The sequence below is a fragment of the Anopheles moucheti genome, chromosome 2 (genome assembly GCF_943734755.1).
Source record: "Anopheles moucheti chromosome 2, idAnoMoucSN_F20_07, whole genome shotgun sequence".
In the NCBI taxonomy this organism is placed as follows: Eukaryota; Metazoa; Arthropoda; class Insecta; order Diptera; family Culicidae; genus Anopheles; species Anopheles moucheti.
The window spans coordinates 86,355,716-86,376,807 of NC_069140.1; the positions used below are offsets into that span (position 1 = coordinate 86,355,716).

Here is a 21,092-nt window from a genome sequence, read left to right on the forward strand (position 1 = left end):
CAGTTGTCTATTAACATATTATCACAATTTCAAACAATATCGAATCCTTTAAAATGCTATACACATACACATACATATTCGACCAAAATCATCCTACCAAATGATGCATGAATTAATTAACAGTCTTAGATAAACATTTGATATGATTTAAAACAAGCTGGTCACGTTTGTTCGTTAGTTTCAGCCTTTAACTTTTATAAAAAGTATATTTTACAAAAAACTTTGGGTTAGATGATTTTGTTATGTTTATTATAAATGCTTTTCGACTTGTCTAAGAATTGAAATTTTTAATTACTTCAATATGTGTAATTTTGACTTTGATGTCTAACATCTTCATTGGTTAAAATATTGTAACAGTATTGAAGCCTTTATTAAACTATTGTTTTATACAAAAAAAATCGAATTAACCTTAAACTCGTACGAGATGTTATGAAAAGATGATCATTAAAATCATTTACCCCATAAAGATTAAATTAAAACACAAATTAAATCTAATTCAATCCTGTACATCTGCTACCGGTCTTGCTTACTTGTTTATCAGGGAACCACAATTTTTACAATCCTCTTCTAGAACTATTTAAATAAATTTTCAACACGTTTGCCAAACGTCACGCTAAGATGATTTATTATGGCATACATTTCGTGCTCCAGCGTGTACGAGTTGCACGCCGCAAAACTTCAAACGTATTCAAACAAAGAATGAATATTCCATTAAAAGGTAAATGGTTGTTTGCACATTCATTCACAGTGCGGTTCGTAGCCCATCGACCAGAACCGATCGCAGGACAGGAAGCCCCGCAAAGCGCAAAGTCAAACGAAACCGAAATGTTAAACAAATTTCAATCAAACAACATCAACATCGGCCTGCAGAGAAGGAATGCACACTCATAAATCGATTGTGAAACGGTCGCGCACTCCAAGACCAAATAACTTCCTGCGCGATGCCCTCCATAAATAATAATTTAATCTTACCAACGGCAACCGCCAGATAATTGTCTCTGGTGGCCGTGAATCGCAAACCCCAACCGGGTGACAAAATTATCACCAATCCGAGAGCCGGTTTTCCAAACTGCTCGGCAAAGCGTAGTTCCGCGGCCGCACACAAACAATAAAGGCATTCAAAGCATCGGCACGGCCGTAAAACAATTCGAAGACGAAACAAAACTGCACGGCATTTTTTTTCTGTGTGCGTCTCTTAGGTGGCAAATACGGAAACGCAACAATATGGGCACCGGTTCGGTGTTATGTTATGACGTTGGCTTTGGGTCGCTTAAGAAGGCTTAAACGAGGTTGACGTAATGATAGCAACCGGGTTGCTTAGACCAAGGTGCCGCCGCATCGCTGCCACAACAGCAAACTTTAATCCTGTGCGTGGAAATGAATAAACAACAATCGCCAAAGCGATTGTTCATAACTTTGATCCAGCTCGTTAGGTTTTCCTTCGCGTTCAAGGTTTTTTTTTTTTTGGTTTCTGACGCTGCTGCTGCTGCTTGGAAAAATCATCGCGAGGCTTGGCGAGGTGTGCGAAATTACATACCAAGTGGGACCAACGAGCGGATATAGCATCTTCCGGGGCGTGTTTTGTTTTGATGCCCCGCTTCACACTCGGGCGCGTTACGATGGGGATGGCAACCGAAGCGAGCTTCGTTAAGTAACCGACGAACACACGCCGTCGTGTCCTTCGGTGCATTCCTTTTCTCTCCGCTAGAGGGCGTTGCTAGTATACTAATCATTTCGCTTTTTTCGCTTCTAATTGCAGATTCCTTTCCGATCTCCGATGGCCAAACGGATCGATCCGGTTGAACTGATTTCCCCGTCGGGCATCGGGGCCGCTAGCTGATCGCTCCTGACATTCGGTACAATAAGGCCACTTCAAAAGCGGCACTTTTCGCTCACATTTTTAACTAATAACATGCGCTTGTTTAAGGCGAAAAAATTACTCGACGGTCCGCAAGCATTGGCTCGGGGTAGTGCATCTCCTGTGCCGGTTCTACCACCTACCGAGGCGGCCAACAACGCCACCTATAATGACATTATCGGACTGGCCGCATCAGCACCCCAATCAGCCCAATCGAACGCACCGCTGCTGCTGCTGGGAACGGCTTCCAAATTCGAGCCCGAGCTACCCTCGCTAGCGAGCGACGAGCTGTCCGAAGGGCCAGAAACACCTTCCCTCTTCCCCGTTACTTCCCTCACGGATGCAACTGCTGTCCCCAACGTATTCGCACCATCCGACGGCAATCAGCCGCCCACAGATCCACCGATGGCACCGATACCGCACGCCGCCTCGACCGATAACGTTTGCAGTATTAATAACGCCTCATCAGCCGAGTTGTCGCACGTACGCAATCAAGGTGTCGAGGGCCGGCTGATGCGGGAACACCTGCGTCCGAGGACGCCGCCACCCGGCACCGGCCACGGTCAACCGACGGCAACAATCGCCCGCAATGGCATCGGTAAGTTCGGAGCTGAATGGTTTGCTTTAGTGTTCCGTCCTTTTTTGTAAAACTTCCCTGGCCGTACTCACATACTCATACGTCCACGTCCCGATAACCCGATTAAAAAGTGAATCAAACAGTGCTCATGAGCCACAAATGTGACCGAAGAAGGGGGGGAGGTGGCGATTGAATTATATGCAAGCGTGCATATCGTTTCTTTTGGGGGAAATAACAACAGAGTTGGTGAGGAATTTTACCCGAGATGGAAACATAGTTAACTTAAACCACAGGTTGTTGCATTATTATTCGTTTATTAAACAATTCCCGAACTAAATTAAAATAAATTCTTGCTTACTTTTTTACCTAAGTTTGATGGGTATTCTTAGGATCCCTTTGCTCTAGTCATTTTGCGGCTTAACGTTGTGATTGATATCAACCAGAGATCACCAAGGGCGTGACTGGTTAGTTCTAGACTATTTACAAGAGTATCTTCAAATCCTCAGATATATCTTGTACCTTACAAAGCAACTAAAGTACAGAATTGAGATTATTTTTCCAGAGGTTATAAAGATTCTACAGTATTTTACGTTTTCTTGAAGTATATTTTAATTTCAACTATAATAAAAAGTCATTTAGAACAAATCTTACTATTAGTTCCAATTCAGATAGGTTGTGATACATTATATCATCCGCAATAATCACTTTAATTTCATTTAATTAATGGATTCAATTGAAGGTTCCTTTAATTTTGTTGGAGGTAATGCATAAATTGACGGAATATGATTAAATTTTTCCTCAAAATTGACTAGACAATTAAGAAAACAAAATTACTTCGTAAGTATTCAATTTGTCAACAAATATAGCCTGACTTTACAATTAGGTGCATAGATTCCACTGCTCAAGACAAGGAGTTAATTTTAATTAGTTCCATTAGAGAATGTTACCCAAAGTCTATTTCTTTTAACTATTTCTTAGTTAGCAAAGAGTGATCATCTCGCTACTGATTGCCTTCATAATAAGACTTAAAGTAGTTTGAAAAATTTGACTTCATAACGTTAAGTCTTCTTGACAATAATAAACACTTAATAGCCTCTACTTCATAATTGGGTTAAAAATAGAATGAAACTGTACCTGAAGAATAAAACATCCCTTAAATGGAGTCAACATCGTACATATCAATTAAACTTTACTTTAGCTTTATTATTATATTTTTTTGCTCTTCCTTGCAGAATTTTCCTGCAACATTTTAATTACCTACGGATCAATAGAACGGTCAGCTAATTGCGATCAAATTAATTTGCTTAAAAGAAATTTTGGGAACCATTAAACCAACCGAAAACCATCCTGGTAGTTATAGCTAAATGGTTTCAATCTATTTTTGATCGAATGCAATAAATATCTAAATCAGTTTGTGTCACAAAAACAACACACAAATTTGCCCCATGCGTCCCTCACCCTGGCTGTATGTGAAGACAGATAACGATTGTAGCAGGGATTAATTAACAGAAACAAGATTCGATGGATTGAGTACCAATCAATGTCCTAATAATGTTCGGCAGCATTATTTTTCCCGACACAGTCTTACGGACCCCACTGGGAGGAAAGCACCCGAACAGGGAGCTGTCAAGTTGCGCACTTTGTCTTGTGAGGGAGCAGCAAAGCAGATTAGCTGCTGACCATCCGATGCTTCCGACACAGCACAAAGCAAAGACGTCGTGACGCACGTGTGTGTGTGTGTGAGAGACACCTTGGCAAATATGTGTACAAATTAATCCGCAATCACATCGCACATATTCCGGGACCACCACCCCGAGTAGGGGTGGGCACGATGTCCGGGTCCGTTCAACCCACTCGATGAACGGCGATTCTCATGTACGTTCTAATTAAGGAACGATTATAGCAAGCCCCCGACCGTTTCGTACCACACACATACACACCGAACGATGCTTCTGAAGGAGCAGCAAACCAAAGACATACCAATTATTATGGAAAGGAAAACCGAACCGAAACGGAACTCCGGGTCCGTATCGGGTTGATGGTTCCTTCGGTGAAGGTTTGAAGGGTGCGTTGACTCCCCCCCCGAAAAGGGTGGTTTGGGGGTGTGGTGGTCGCTTGCGGTTAAGAACCATCCCGTACGTTATCGGGCACACCTGGAAGCGGTACTTTTAACGATGATGATGATACCGAGATCAATCTTATCTCATGCCCATCGGCGCTTCCCGTTTTCATATATGTATACATTATATCACACCGTCAGGAATGATCATCCGCACGCATCCCCCCATTTGCTTGGCTTCTGTTCGTTCCCGGCCGGTGTGGAAGGGGGGGGGGGGGGGGGGGGGGGGAAGGAACCCAAGAGCGAATTAAGATTGGGCAAGGTAAGGGTTGATTCATTCGTTAGATTACGTTCCAACCGGGTGCACAATAATGGATGGACGGTTGCATAAAATGGTGAACGGTGGTGAAGATTTTAGTTTGCCGCACCGGCTGTATGCCGAAAACGTTATGCGAATGAAGAAAATCCAATTATTTGTGCGGAATGAGCTCTCGAGAAGTGGGTAAGCTTCCGAAACCTTCGCAGAAGGCAGCTTGTCAAAGATAACCGAGCAGCATGTATCGTGTTACACACGGTCGGAAGGAATGGGATGTTTATTGTTCGAATCGTACGAATTGAACGATATTCGAAACGTCTCACGATGATTACAAGTGATTTAGGATCTGCTGCAAGACATGCAAGGTGTTGTGTTACGCATTAACCCGAACGAAATGGAAATTGATGAAAGGAAGTTTTGCACAGCTCTGGGAAAAGAATGTCTCTGGGAACCGCTTTTTCAAGCGTTTTTATTTCCCTCATCGCTTTAAATTACAGGATTTTAAAGTTGAAGTATCAAATTTGGAAATATCCTTGAGTTTTTCTTTCGAAATTAATTTATTTCTAGGTTGAAATTAAAGGTTTTTTTGTTTTAAATTCTAAAATTTATTTCTCTTTAATTTCAGTTTTAAACTAAAATCAAATATGTTGCCTAAACTGTTTTACCTTTATCTCTTATTGTTGCTCAAAAAGATACACAACATAAATGTGGAATTTTGAGAGAACCATCAGAGAAAATGTAAGAATTAATCTATTATTACACAAAAGCGTCAGTCATATGTTGCTAACGTAGTGCGGAAAGTGGAACATGTAGAAGTAGACTTCCAAACCGCTTAATTTTATTATTCTGTGAAAATGTTTCGAACAGTACAGGAATGTCAGCCAAGAAAACTTCATCGAAAAAGAAATTTCTAATGAACAACATGAAAAGCAGAAAAACACTACATTTAATCTAATTAATTTTAGATTGACGTGAAAACAATCTAGGAATGGTCACATTTTTTTTAAATTGAATTGACAAAAACTGAAAACATTCATCCAAAAAAAATCCAATTTTATCTAAACATTTTATTGTAAAACAGACAGAAACATCATGCTACTGTCGCTCTTCCTATCTCAATCAATTATCAAATGAATTGTAAAACTTTGCTTCATTTGTTGATGTGGCAACTCGTTGATTCAAACCCATCCTGCTTCTTGTTTTTTGGCGTTTAAGTCGGAAATTTTCCAACCGACTAAATTACCGACTATCGGCCACGTAAAACAGAAATTGCATCATAAATTGATGCGAACCCAGCGCTAATGCGCTTCCCCAAAACTACACACCTAAACAGACCTAAACAATCCGTGGACGCACCATACGGGGCAGCACGAGCATTAACGCATCCACGCAGTTTGAAGTGGTACGAAAATTATGCACTCAAACCGGCACCCTCCCTCCCCCACCCCCCCGAACCGGCTGGGAAAACTCCGGTATGAAATCGAAACTCGAGTAGTCGAACACTTTACAGACTGATTTCCTTTCCTCAATTAGGGTGCTTTGAGGGGCGGGTTGTACGACGAGGGGTAGTTTTCTTTATGGTCACGAATCGTCCGACCGTTCCCCCCCCCGTTGTGGATGATTTATTTTCCATCATCGTGTAAACGCCGCATCACAAAACCGGAGCGTCCTTTTGCTGTTAATGTGCTCCACTTGGATGCACAATTTCCAATTCCGATTACCATCAACAAGATGGTGGCGAAAAAGGGGAGAGGAGAAAATGTGGGGTAGTGGCATGGGGTGTACACTCGTCACCATAAGCAGCAGAAGTAGCATTATTATCGTCATCATCATCATCATCATCATCGCTGGGCTCATTATTATTATCGCCAATCGGTGATCGGTGGTAACGGAGATACGGTTCCCGATCGGGCACGGTCACTTTTCCTATCGCTCGTTGATGATTTTGCCGCCATCCATAACCAAACCACCTTCTTCGACGGGCAGGTCATTGACTCGCTCATCGACGGGGAGTCGGTCAGTCAGTCAGAAAGTGGAAAACTGCACCATGGTGAAGTAAAACAAACGGCTCGCTCATTGACACCACGGCCCAATGCAATTGTCCATGTCGCTCAAACACACGCACACACACGATGCAATGAGGACAATTTTCCAACCATTCACTCTCTGTTTCAATCCGTATCGCTCGATCTCGCCCACTCCGCCTTTTCCGACTTCCAACTTCCATCGACATTTTTCACTCCAACGCACATCTCCCAAGGCAGGGTGGGCAAGATGAATGGAATTATTTGCAAAACGACCCAGCGCTTTTCACCGCTCGAGCAATCCCAACTGCACTGGTGTTAGTGGGCCGTAAATTACCATAGCAACGCCTCTCGTTGGCTGCCGCACGGAAGCGGAGAAAAATTATAACAGTGCACACCAACGAACCAATTGAACTTGGACTTGAAAGACAAATGAAGCTATCATTCGGCCGGGTATGGAAAGTATCGCCGGCACTAGCCACTTTCCATTTCTTTTCTTCCATCACCTACCGGAAATGGTGTTTGAAAACGGAAAACTCGCAGAGTGGAATGATGAGGTGTCTTTTTGTTTTGCCAAAAGTGCTTTTTTCGACGCTCTCGGCTTTAATCTCTAACTCACGATCGTATTAGACGCACTACTATTGTGCATCAGCTCGTTGGGACGTGTTAACATGATAAGCATATTTATTTGTGAAATTAAAGTCTGTTGTACTACAATTTTATTTCTGAAGTTTAAAGAATGAGAAACGGAAATATTGTTTCCACCATTTTTATATTAATGACAGCTTCGGTTGCAGTGTTTCTCAGTTGAAAGACACCTTCCATGAAAATTTTACTTGGTGAGCTTGGTTGATGAAATTTTTGGATCCCACAAATTAAAGTGTGCGACGATTTTATAGATAACACGTGAAATTTGAGATTTTTTTCAGAATACAGTCAGTCCCCAAAATACGCGATTCCTTTTATGCGCGGATTCGGAGATACGCGATATTTGGGACTTTGACAACTGAGCAAGTTTATAGCACAAATTTTAAGCAAAATGGTGACAAGCTGGTCGAAAATACCTTTTTTTTGTCACATAAAACATTTGTTTTGAATTTGTTGTAATGTAATCTTTCTAAAAATCGCCTGATGCGCTGCATAAATTAAATGCAGAGAAGGAAGTCTACTCTGTGACATATGTCACATATGTCACATAGTCTACTCTGTGAACATATGTCACATATGTCACATAGTCTACTCAGTGAACAAATGTCACATAAAACATTTGTTTTTAACTTATTGTAATGTACTCTTTCTTAAAAATCGCCTGATTCGCTGCATAAATTAAGTACAGAAAAGGAAGCCGACTCTGTGACTTTGAGGTATAAACGAAATTGCACCAGCATTCGACTTACGCGAAAATTCGAGTATCTCGGAGACTGCCTGTACTTGTGTATGGAAATTAGATTATGGAAATTAAAAATAATGGAACTAATATTCATCATTCGTCAATTGAATGATGTTGAGAATGTTGAAGATATTTTGAATTCATATAAGTCATTTGAAGTGGGCTCCTCCTTGCAGATGGAAAGACAATCTTTACTAAGGAAGACTCCTGCAAATGACATTCGATTTTATCCCAGATCTGACTTATAATTAATACCCTCAGGGTATTAGATAGAACTCGTTGAATCTATTAGATTCAGTGTCTTTAACATGACGTGACCAGCCCACCACAGTGCGAGCCCATATTAATTAGTTCAGTGAAAAAAATTCTATGTTGGAGTACTTTCTGGCAGAGTCTCGCTTTAAGTAGTACATCTGAGCACCAGTAAAATTGATTATTATTTAGCAAATCTCTTCACACCATTGCTGAAGTGCTCCACGGACTGTGTGATAATACTTCAGCTTTCAACTCCCCTAAAGCACTCTGTCCGTTCTTCAGGCTTCTTCAGTTGACGGTTTGCTTCAAAGCAATGCAACCAAAACCACTTTACTCAACTCAATAAGAACCTCCAACTATAAACACCTGCAATCAACGAGCTAATAAACCTCCGCACATAATAAGCTGGCTAGCCAAGCAAGCCCACACGTTTGCACATCGACGGGTTCCATCTTCTACAGCTGCAAATGCGCTGCTCATTCTACCGCACTTCCGAACCGATTATGCAACTCCCATTTTCCCATTCCATCCACCTGCCACCGTTTCCACCCCTAAGTGATCGGCCTAAGTAGATGTAGTTTGTATTTAAAATAACCTCCCGTAGCTAAAATAATCGCCTTTCGGTAGAACCGCAGTGCCTTTCCATTTTCCAACCTTGGGTAACCCTGAACGATAGCTACCCACACATACACACATACACACACACACACATGCTAAACACCTGCACACCTGTCCCTTCGATGCACTTCACGCGCTCACCGGCCTCACTTCGCTTCCTTTCACCCTCTCTACCGACCTGGTGGTCTAGGTACGCTCGCGGGCTTTCGCATGGTGACCGCCGTACCGGCGATGGTTCTCGAGGACGATCCGCCCCTGAGGACCGCCAAGGAGAGCAAGAACGGTAAGTACGGAAGCACCCCCAAAAAGCGGCGTGCCTCGCACACCCCCCAGGGTCGAGCGTCCGCGCCCATCCGTCGGTGGCCGGCAGTTTCGAAATCGAATTCAGATCGAATCGGCACCGTTCGAACCGGTTTCACCCGGGTGATTGCGAGACACGCTCGGAATGTTGGACGCAATCAGCGATTCGACTGGAGCACCGGAGCGCTTCTGCCGTACAATGTTGCCCTCCGGTGCGAGAGCTTCACTTTCGAACAGCACAACAATGTCTATTCCGGTTATTTTTATGAAACGACCCAGCATGGACCGCATCCAACACACGGGTCACCGTGGTTTAATCTCTCAAGGCACTTTACATTGCTCAATGCACTCGTCCTTTCGATGCCGATGCGATGGTGTAAGGATTTTGACGATCGCTTCTTTCGCTTAATCTCGGCTCAAATCTCCAACTAAAATGTCAAACCGTTGCACACGGCCAAGCGAAGCGTTCGAAGCGGTTTGTTAATGTTTCTATTTCTTCGGAAGTTATTGCTTTCAGCACTATGTTTTCCATTCTATTGCCCGGCAAAGCTTGATTAGCTTCGAAGTCGAGTTCGTGGCCTGTTTTGAGCGATGCAGTAAAGTTGTGGTTCAGAGCAGATCGGTTCGAATCAGATTGATTTCAACCTGTTATTTTTTTTATATATGTACATGCATCCATCTTTTTTATCGACCCAACATCGTGTTGTGTTCCGTTGCGTTTGGGAAGCTTTAAAAGTATAAAACCATTATGACACATTTGGGTCAAGTTCGGGCCAACCGACAGCGCTGCCAAACCCTTTTATGGTCGGCTAATTTGCATAATAAAATCCCATTTGTAGCATAGAACGCGGTTCGGAGGATGTTCGATATAATCGGCTTAATCGGGAATAAAATAGCTAAATTAAAACTAATTAGCCTATTATGGCTGTGCTGCTAGTGGGTTGTTTCCCCGTAAAGCTCACTATCGATTAAACACGTTTTAGTGTCAATCATAGGCTGATTCGCATTAAATTTTTCTGGCAGTGTGTTTCTAGCATGTGTCTCACTCAAAGTCAAATCTTCCGTTCAAATAAGCTACAATTTTGATCGCCACATCACCAAGACCTTTTGATGTATTAGACAAAATTTCGCATACAACTGAATCAAAATGTTGCAAAGATATTCTTTTCAATGAACAGATCCCTTCACATCTCTTCATCTCAATCTGTAAAAGCTCTCTCAAAGGGTTTTGAATTTTTAGAACCTTTTTTACCTCATGGCGCTGAAGTCTAAATATTGTGAGATCTGAGGCCTGGTATGAAATGTTTAGAATTATCGCAGTTCTATACCAGTTCTATATATTATATATTATTATATAATATATTATAATAATTTTTTTATATTATTGTAACGTTTGTCTAACTAAGCTTGTGACGTTGGTCAATGCTATATGGGTGGAAGTTGTATACAGCCACATCTAAAAGCTTTCAACGTAGCACTTCCGGAGAATTCACTCGAGTTCCTCGAATTAAATAATGAAGTTAATGAAAACGGTTTGCATTAGCTATGGAAATCGAAGATATTCTAAAAATTTTGTAAGCACCGAAAGATGCTACCTCATTTATTTAAATACATCATATACGCCTGATTAATATATTTCTATATATCACCCAAGATTATCGAAAATAAATTAAGCCATTGCATCCTGAAAAGAAACATTTTTTTTTAATCTTTAAAAGAACATATTTTTTTCCAAAAACCTGTTTTAATTTAACTGCATCACCCAACGATAATTTGATTAAAAAAAGCACTAGAATATACTTTTGATCAAAATTCGAAGAATATTGAAAACAATAAAACATTTCATGAAAAAATTGTTTCTTCTGCAGATGTCTCAAGTTATAAAGTTATAAAGATGTCCTGAGTCATTTCTAGAAGGACCACAGCGTTTGATGCCATTTGGCTTAAGATTTCGAACCCCTAGGGTATAATAGTGGATAAAAGAGTATATTCCCATAACTTCCTCATGTCATGAGCTTGATAAACAAATGTGAATGGGCCTTATTTCGATTGCGTATTATTCGTGGACAGTTAGTTGAAGAGCCTGTCCTACAAAAAGAGCAATCGCAGAACGGACACTCCATGTTGATTCGTACTCTGATCACCTAATCTACCTGTCCAGTTCTAACCTCCTATTGCATCAAAAAGACTACCAAGTCTCAGCAAATATCATACGCTGTTCTTGAACTATATAAATTAAAATAAAGTCCCTTCTTCTTTAATGCAATGTCTTTGTCATAAAATAAAAAAGCAAGCTTTAAGCCTACTTCGATAGAATAATTAAGTCATGTGTCGGTAGCAAACGCTCGCTACATAAAAGCGCCATATGATACAGTTTATAACGCAGTGGAAGAAGGTGCACTGCTGTGCCACATCGTTCACATTTAGCTTCGAGGCGTTGTCTGTTGTCAACAGTCTGGTCACCAGACAAGCACCCGGAACCACACCCGGGTTAGTGTGCCGGCCACAATCAAACACAAGTTTAAAAATGATTTCCGATTACCCCCGGCAGGGGATAATGATGAAAATGATGCAAACCGATGTGCGGCAACTCGGTTAGAGTTGGGGCCTCCTGCACGAAGCAAATGCAACGCCACATGCTTTATTGCGAACCCCTCCAGCAATGCGCCGCTTGTGACAATATTTCCAAGATATTCCACCCAGACTACCACCGTGTGCGCAAATTCCAATATCGGAGCTACGCTCGTTGCATAATCATCGGACTTCTTCCGCACCGAAACCCGGCACGGACATCATCTCGGGCACCGGACCTCACCTTCGACATTTACATACAGTCAATGGCAGCTAGAAGCAACGTGGCTGCGAGAGATGAAATACCACAAACGAAACGGACACGACAACATCCTATCGATCGAGCCCCAGGGCCCATGGTTCGAGTACGTTCCGTGTTTTCCAGCAGAAACAGACCGGCCAGCGTGCCGGGTCCTTGTTTCCCGTAATGCTTGCATCCTTCGCCCGGTCAAGGAAGTGCGTGTGTGTGTGTGTGTAAAATTATACAATCTAACTTAATGAAATCATGATCGAACCTGACAGGGGGCCCTTTCTTCCGGAGATGCATGTGTTGGGGCAAAATTTTAAATAAAGCCAAGCGCTTCCCATCCTCTGCAGGGAACGGTCAATTGCTGGGTACGGCGCAAGGGATGCTGTTCATCACCGACACACACACACACTCGTGGAGCATTTCCCTAATCATCGATAATATCTGATGGGTCTTTTGTTCTAGCGTCAGAAGGGGAGCTTTCCGGAATGTTGGAAAGAAATTGCACGTATCGAATAACACGCTGTCCTTGTCGGACTGGGTCGTTCGATAGATACATTTAATCGGTATGATATCATCTATAATTTTTTTTTCTACATACATCATGTCGTGTAGAGGAATTTGATATTCTTTTCTGTGCATTTTTGGGTTCCTTTGAGGATTAAACAAACCACACGTGTTGCTTTTACGCCAAACCCGCTGGCAGCAAATTATCCATGTACTGTGTGCCCGTTTAAATATAGATCCCTTTATTTAATTACACCTTCGTGCCTGCTAAAGCTTAAGCCTCGTTGGCTAATTCTGCACGTTCGCAGTGTAGGTTGATCAATCGATTTCCCCTTCTCCCGTACGAGGGGGACAGCGTTTGACATCATCAACTTTCAGCTAATTTGTGCACCGAACAAATCCCGGTGCTTGGAGAAAAACTAATACCAAAAACACCAGCTCCTTCATCACAAGCCCACGTGGTGGCATTTTCGATTCAGTTTCTGCCAATTAAAACTGGCCCACCTTTTCTCCTGCTCTCTCACGGCGACTTGCCCACCTGTAGCTTGTTGACCTTCGCACTTGATTGCCGCACTTGGCGGCGACTCGGAGTTTGTTTTTTGCACGGCGCTCCCGGAGACATCTCACGGTCACCGTCACAACAGTCGGATAGTGCTTGTTTAGATGTCGAGCATGCGGCCATTTAACGTCTTAATTACTTTGCCCGCGACAATGCGCAGCGGAGCAGCGGAATGATTACGTTGGCGGGTCCCGAAACTGGCCGTTTCCTGATTTGTTAGGAGTTTGCCGATGGGAGTTCTTCGGAGGTTTTACGTTTCTGGGCAAACCATCTTCCGGACGCACTGGCAAATGTCAATATTTTGGAATGTGGTGTCCTCGATTTTTGTTTTGCGCTGGAGGTGTCTCGATCGTGTAGGCCTAAGTGTACACATCCGGTGTGCGACTTAAAGCGATCGGGTTGGAAGTTTGTGTACGTAAGAAATAGCTTCATCGATTGATTTTTTTTTCGCAACCAACAAACCGTAAAGTAACACCACTCGACAACTTTAAAAACAAGACGACTTCAAGCCTTCCGCAACACAAGCACGAGGGGAGAAAATGAAACCCCCTGATAACCTCCTACGCGCCGCCATGTATCATGGCGCCGTGACGTGGAAGAATATTCCCGCCCGATCGTCCGATTGCACAATCCACAGCGGGTAATAGGAAAAGACACACGCGCCTCACGTGTCGAACGAAGCAGCCAAAGCATAAGGGCCAGGAAATGATCGCCGAGGGTGCCGAGGTGCCGCGGCCGGTGCATGAAAATGAAAGTAATAACAGCTATTTTGTAATACGCTACTTTCGATTTCCCGATCGGTAACGAAAATTTGCGTCGTGGTCTAACACGAGCCCTAGAGTGTACCCGTGCACACACTCCAGCCAGACCCAGTGCAGTACTTTCTCCCGAAAGTTGAAGAACTTGCACAACGGGACTTTGTGGGAACCGAAGCGACGATAAAGGGCTTCAACCGTCAGCGGTTCACTCTTTCTCACCACCGGGTGGTGGTGCGAGGGCGTAAATTGTCGGGCGATAGATTGGGATAATTTATGGTTTTATGAAGTCACGGGTGAACATTTGCACTTCGCCGGGAACGTTGCACACACCGCGCTGGTGGCAGCTTTTTCAGCTCACCGACGGAAGTAGAAGCGGGTGCGCTGTGGAATGTGCTGAGAGTTTTGGGCGGATAATTGCAGAGATATTTTATCCTTTGGCAAAGGTTAAACGTTATGCGCTGATGGTACTTTCGCAAATTATAATTCATATTCAAAAATTAGAAAAGACGCTGCAACGTATCGCTGCAATGGTCAGATGCGCGTGAAAGGAATTTCTCCTAGAGAATCCTGGTCACGGCACCAGGAATATAATATGCCATAATTTTTATAGCAAAACCGCAATAAACCCATTTTTGTGCCTCGAAGGTTTGAAAAGGAAATGAAATGCCACAAAATTATCCCCAGGAAAAATGATTTACTATCAATAACATGAAAAAAAACAGTAAAGCTATCAAACAGGTAAAACCTGACAGCCCTTTTATGAAATGTAAATCCATAGTCAATAAAATGTGTGTGTTTAAACAAAGCTCCGCTGGATAAATGGGAAGAGATTTCGAATGGCCAATGGCTTGGTAAAAATGAACAGCATCAAAGTAGACCATCCATTGACACACCGCTACCTTTAGCAAATTATTCCCAACAAAACGGCCGGCGATGGCGGGAAAATGGTAAACCCAATGAAAAAGACCATCATTTAACACCACCGCGGGGTGAAAGTAAAACGATTATTATGTGTGTGTTTGTGTCGGTGCAAAAAAAAACGATCATAAACACAATTCACGAGATGAAAGAAAGCGATGGGTTGGGGAAGGGAGGCGGAGTTTTCCAGCTTCCCCCACCCTTTTCTCTTCCCCATTTTCCCCTGTAGCAATTGTTGCTAAATATGACGGCTAAACAAACACAAACAGCTCCGGGTGCACGGCGCATCAACGTTTGTGGCTCCCATCATGCGTATCGAATGTCCATTATGTCGAACAAAAACCTACCCTCCGGCTCGGTGCACCTGCAACAAGGGGGTGTGCAGGGGTGACATTCCAGTGGCGTCACGCTGGGAACATCGAACAGCGAACGTCAAGGATGAAATATTATTTTACCATCCAATCGCACCATTGTAGATCAATTTTTTCCCTGTCTCTCTCTCTTCTCGCGTAAATGGTTTCGATATTGCGCACCGATGCATTCATGCAGTTTCGGTGCATCGCTCATCCAATACCAACTAATCAGCATAATCCTATCAATGGTAAACTAGTTTTGTTATTTTTCGCATCTCATCTCGTGCCAGCCACTCGTGCCAGCCACTCCTCCACCGCACCAATTTCTCAGAGGGAAGCTTTCTAATCACTGCCTCTCTAATAGGCAACTGACGATGGTTTGCATCGATTGCACAACACCGGATGGTGTTCTCCGCTCAGACTGCCCACAGTGGTGTGGGGCGAGCTTTGTTGATGGTTCCGATGTACTCACACACCGGTTACGGGAAAGTTAAAACCAGTGGAAATAGAGCCGGCTTTCATTCGTCGTCCGGACCCGGGCTCGTATACAAACGGGCATGCCAATCTTTTAATAATTGACCGCATCACTGATCAATCTGCATAGTCTCAAATCAAGCAATGATTAGGCCTTTCACCAGCTTCCATGCCGAAGAGGAGCGGGAGATTCGGTGCGAAGGTCCGAATGCCGACGGGCTCCTAATTGGGCTCGACAGTGTGCAGTTGTGCTTGTGATACCATTTTGTTTTTTTTTCTTCTCTCTCCACTGTATGTTGCCGTTTGGGTTGCATTTTCTAACCGGTTCGGCTTCGATCTGCAGCAAATATAATTGCCCCCACCCCACCGACTCCTGTTTGCCCGACACCGAGTCACCATCAGCATCTGCACGCCACAAGTGTTCACGCATGAACACGCTCACAGCTTCATTGAAACGCTCAAGCTCAATGGCAAACTCAACCATAAATACAAACAAAAACCATCGTACGCTAAAGTTTATAAGCTTTTCAAATATTTTAGTTGCAATGATATTGAAGCACAGCAAGAAAATGCAATGTAGGAAAATTGCTTATCAATATTGGGGCTCTAAGCGAAGTCACAACCCAACAAGTCATTGTCAAACGTTCTCAGACAACGTCCATGCTTTACTCTTCACAGAAATTTTTCCAAACCCTGAGAACTGAGAGTTTTGTTATAAATTAGGATTCTTCGCACTAGAAACTTTAGACTCCAAGCTTCAAAATTCTCTATTATCTGAGGAAAAGCCGTTGCTTTATGCTTTACGCTTCATCAAGCTTTGGATGACAGTTGGAATAAGAACGATAGACCTAGTCCGATGGCCCCTTTTCTAAAACGGCATGATCCGATCGAGAAATTAGTAATTCTAATCGAACCTTCAAAGTCACTCATTTACATCTCCTCCGGACAGTTCACTCTTGCATACAAATATTTCAAATTTCAGAGTACAGGCAGTGCCCGAGATACGCAGTTTTTGGAAATTTGACAGATGAGCTAGTTTATAGCACTAAATCTGAGCAAAACGATGAAAATTGGTCGAAATTACCTTTTTTTGTCACATAAAACATTTCTTTCTAACTTATTTTAATGTATTTTTTCTTAAAATCGCCTGATTCGGTGAAAAAATTAAGTCCAGAGAAGGAAATCGACTCTGTGACTTTGAAGTATAAACGAAATTGCACCAGGATTCGACTTACGCGGAAATACAGAGTTACACGGATTTTTCCCGGATTACCACGATCCGCTACAATTGAGTATCTCGGGGACTGCCTGTATAATATTCTTTAAAATAATGAATTATTCAATTATTCAACTCAAATTAATTATTCTAATTCTTTTAATTAATTAATAAGTAATTATTCTTTACAAAAAATATGAGAACTGAGGGTAAATTTTCACATTTAAGTAGACCGTTGTAACACCCTGCCTCACCACATATTTACCATCCCGATGCTAATCACTGTGCGGGGTTTGCTTGCCGTACATTCACAGTGTTTGCACTTTCTTGCCGACCAGCTTAGAGATGCATTCACCAAAAACCCGGTTCCTCCCCCCCCCCCCCCCCCCCCCCCCTTTCCACCTGTCCACCACACCGACCACATGATTGCATTTCAATAATTTCAACTCCCGCGACTAAATACGACGGCAGCACCGAAACACCCGACCGCACCATTAGCCAGCCGTACATGCATCGGTGCGCACAAAGGCCGTACCGTGGGTGTGTGCACCTGTGCACTTGCACCAGCGCTGGCTGCATACAAGCTTACAACATACTCGCCCACCCCCCCACCCGGGGGTGAACGAGAAAAAAAGGGAAAACTGGTTGGTGGTGGCGGTGGTTTTGGTCGACTTTGGAGGCCGATTTCCATATCGAACATGTGCGCGTTGTCGAAGAACTTGATTAACATTCCAAAACCACAACATTACGGCAAAAATACCAAGCGTCCCTCTCTCTCTCTCTCCCTCTTTTGCTTGGTTTGGACATTGGTGGACATGGGCCGATAGTCAGTCCGGTTTCCTTTCGGTCGGTTAAGCGGAACTTTCGCATCGGTTTCGGAACGAGCCGCGCGCGCGCAATTCAATCCGATTCGATTCCATTCCGACCAGCCAGTCTGTGCCCGTACACCGTACGAATGGGATTTCCCGCTCCCGCGGAACCATTCGAGATTTTTTTTTGTTGTGGTATTCATTTCGCTTCTTTAAATCGTGGGACAAGTCCCACGTTTTAGAGAAAAAAAAAAATACACGCGCGAAGAAGATTCAGTTCCGGCGGCGCGAACTAATGCTAATCTCGGGTGCATCGAAAGTGTTTCCGCGGGAAGAACACACGTCCGGCTCGGTAGTGTTCTTCCGGCGGTGAATGGTGGTTCGATAGTGCAGCAGATACAGTGGTCCAATCCGATTAGTTCATCGTGCTCATCGAGCAGTACACAACCAGCCTCAAGCCTCAGGGCTCACATTGGGCCGGTGGATTGGGAAGCCAACCGCGAGGAAATGTCCCCAGAGCAGTCGCACGTGGCAAAGGTTCGTAGTGTTGTGCGCCCGTACTAGTCTCCTGCTTTCAAAGGTCACGGATACGCCAACTACTGATGAGCTGCGGGTAGCGCCATCAGCATCAGCCAACCAATTATCACCCTAAATATCCGATCCAATTAGTGCGAGTGCGACTAATACCGAGATGGCCATCGGTCATCATCCGGTAAGGTCAAGTTTCCAAAAACCGTTTAATGCCATTTGCCGTACGCAGCCACATTCTGGTCCCTGGCCCTGAGCACGGCTTAAGTTCGCGCGAAACTTTTCAGAACAAGTCGCGTGCGTGCCGCGAATGCGACCCGAGGATAAGATTAAACCGCGTGGAGTACAAACCCCGCCCCGAAGCCGAAGTGCCAGTGTGCGAGACGTGCCCATCCATAATGGCACGTACGGTGGCGTGTTTTGTGCGTTGCCACAGTGTCGGACTCGTGACAAACCAGTCCCAAAAGTGGACACCGTAGATAGTGGCCTTACGGAATTATGGCGATGTGCCGTGAGCTTGGAAGCTAGTGTAAGGAATGACCGCAAGGTGGGGGCCGAAGGTGAAGAATGTAAACATTACAGACGCGGATGTACACGTTGATAAATGTGCCAGAATGTTGGTGGGTTTTTTTCTTTGGATTTAAAAAAGGGAAAACAAAAAGTGCTTGTGACAAATACACTTAGCCAACACAGGTTAAAAATGATATGTTTTTCACTATCAAACTCTTTCAGAGTATTAATCGTACAGATAAGAAGTCAAAAGCAAAGATGAGTTGAGATTTGTGTAAAATACGCCTGAATGTATACAATTAACGCACAAAGCAATCTCTCAAAACTTCATCGAGCGGTGAATTACATCGAGATTGCATACTTTCAGGCGTTTATGCAGCTATTCGAAATACTTCAAGCGGAATAAGAGTAGATTCACGTCTGTTTGCATTATAATTGGCCAAAATAAAGGGAGAACATATTCAAACCACTCCGGCTCGCTTCAACCCATCCTCTTCCGGGTAAACAAAGTAATAATGAAAAACAAACTAACCGACACCACTACACCGGGGTGTGTACTAATTACATTTACCCCCAAACGTTGCAAATTTTAGCCGGAATAAAAATGGCTTTCCACGTTAGAACGTGCCTGCGACGGGTGCATTCTTTTGCTTGCAACAAAACCACACAACGCGGTTACACATTACCCCCCATTTAACCTTCCCTCGATCGGGACGCGCGTCACCGAAGATGCATTCCATGCCATGCAGTGCAATTAATTAACCCTCTTGCCCACCGATTCACGCACGCAGCGGTGTGGCTCGTGCGAGTAGCATTTAAAATTATTTCGCATCAACACACCTCCAGTGGGCCCGCTGCTGGTTTGCTACCCGCAAGCCCTTCACAACCATGCCTGCTATTCCGGTGCGCACGGGAGCAACCTACACTTCAGCATCAAATATTCCGGAAAACACATCAATTAGCCGCATCAAAAGAAAGCATCCGGCTCGGCAATCCGGGGAAGCACCGAAGATGCTCACGTCCATGAGGGGCTCTACGCACCGGGTTGCGTGAGGCCGATGGGATCGAGGGGGCATTTGTTGGAAGCGCTACACAATTCCCCGTCTAATTGCTCCGATCGATGTGCACGGTTTGGCGCCGGCATCATCATCATCGCCGGGCGTGCATTGCTTCGAACGCAAAGCCTACCGCAGCATCTCGCAAATAATGGCCACTTGTATGTAGCGAAACAATTCGCCTCCTAATTATCAATTAAACTACTGGCCTGTTCGGGTTGCCATTACACCGACATCAGGACACCGGTGTTTAGGGTGTGATGTTGGGGTTTCGAACCTCACTCGGAGGGCTCACCGGTCTAATGGTGCCAAACGGCACCTACTATTAGCAGCGCCATCTGGTAGCAACCGAGAACAATTCGTTGTTATTTTGTCGCCTTCATTCTACAGCAGTTCCACAAAAGCCGTCGGATGCGTACATCCATCGCATTAAAGCAAACCTGCCCATGGTGAATCGGATCTGTTCCACACCATTAGCTTTGGCTTTCTGCTCTTCCTGAGCGTGCAGAAGAGTTGTCTGATAGTTTTTTTTTTTGGCTTTGGCTTTTTCTACCGTTCCGTGGGAGTTGATTCGGGTGCATACGGACTGCCAATCATGCGATCAACCTAATCTACCCATGGCACATGGTCCACATATGGATGACGACCGTACACATCAAGCCTTCCCTTCCTGATGCTTGTGCGCTGGCGTTAGTGGTGGGTCATACGGATCACTCACGATCCAACCTGGAATCGAGTGACAGCTTCTGAATCTAATCTGGAATAAATGAAGGACTTTTCAAGAGTGAGGTGCAGGAGTCGAGGGAAAGAGAGTTGGTGTCAAACATCGAGGAAAACATTCCAAAACTTACAATGAGTACTGCGGGATTCTCCAAGACACTATGGGAAACCCCAAGACAAAATGCTTTAGCAAGCTTACACATGGACTACAGAAATAAAAAATCCTCCTATAAAGATTATGATAAAATAAAATAATTATAAAATAAAAATTTATAATTATGATAAAATTATAAACACTTCTAAATACCCAAACAAAACTGTGTAGAAAACTTACATAATAATTGATAAATATTGCCTGTAATAGTGGAACAAGAAACAAAAATCCATACAGCCTCTTAGACAGATCTTTTTTAGAACACCCAGTTGCTTAAAAGAAATGCTTTGGACCACTTACGAAAATATTTGAGGGA

General features: G+C 43.6%; 1 protein-coding gene across 1 annotated transcript in view; it reads left to right on the forward strand.

Annotated features, from left to right (window-relative positions):
• The first annotated feature begins 1,912 nt into the window (after positions 1 to 1,912).
• LOC128309558 (uncharacterized) overlaps positions 1,913 to 21,092 on the forward strand; it is a 29,364-nt gene continuing 10,184 nt past the window's right edge. The window contains exons 1-2 of the mRNA XM_053045981.1: positions 1,913 to 2,456; positions 9,288 to 9,380. Coding sequence (XP_052901941.1) covers positions 1,913 to 2,456; positions 9,288 to 9,380 — 637 coding nt within the window. The remainder of the gene's footprint in view (positions 2,457 to 9,287; positions 9,381 to 21,092) is intronic.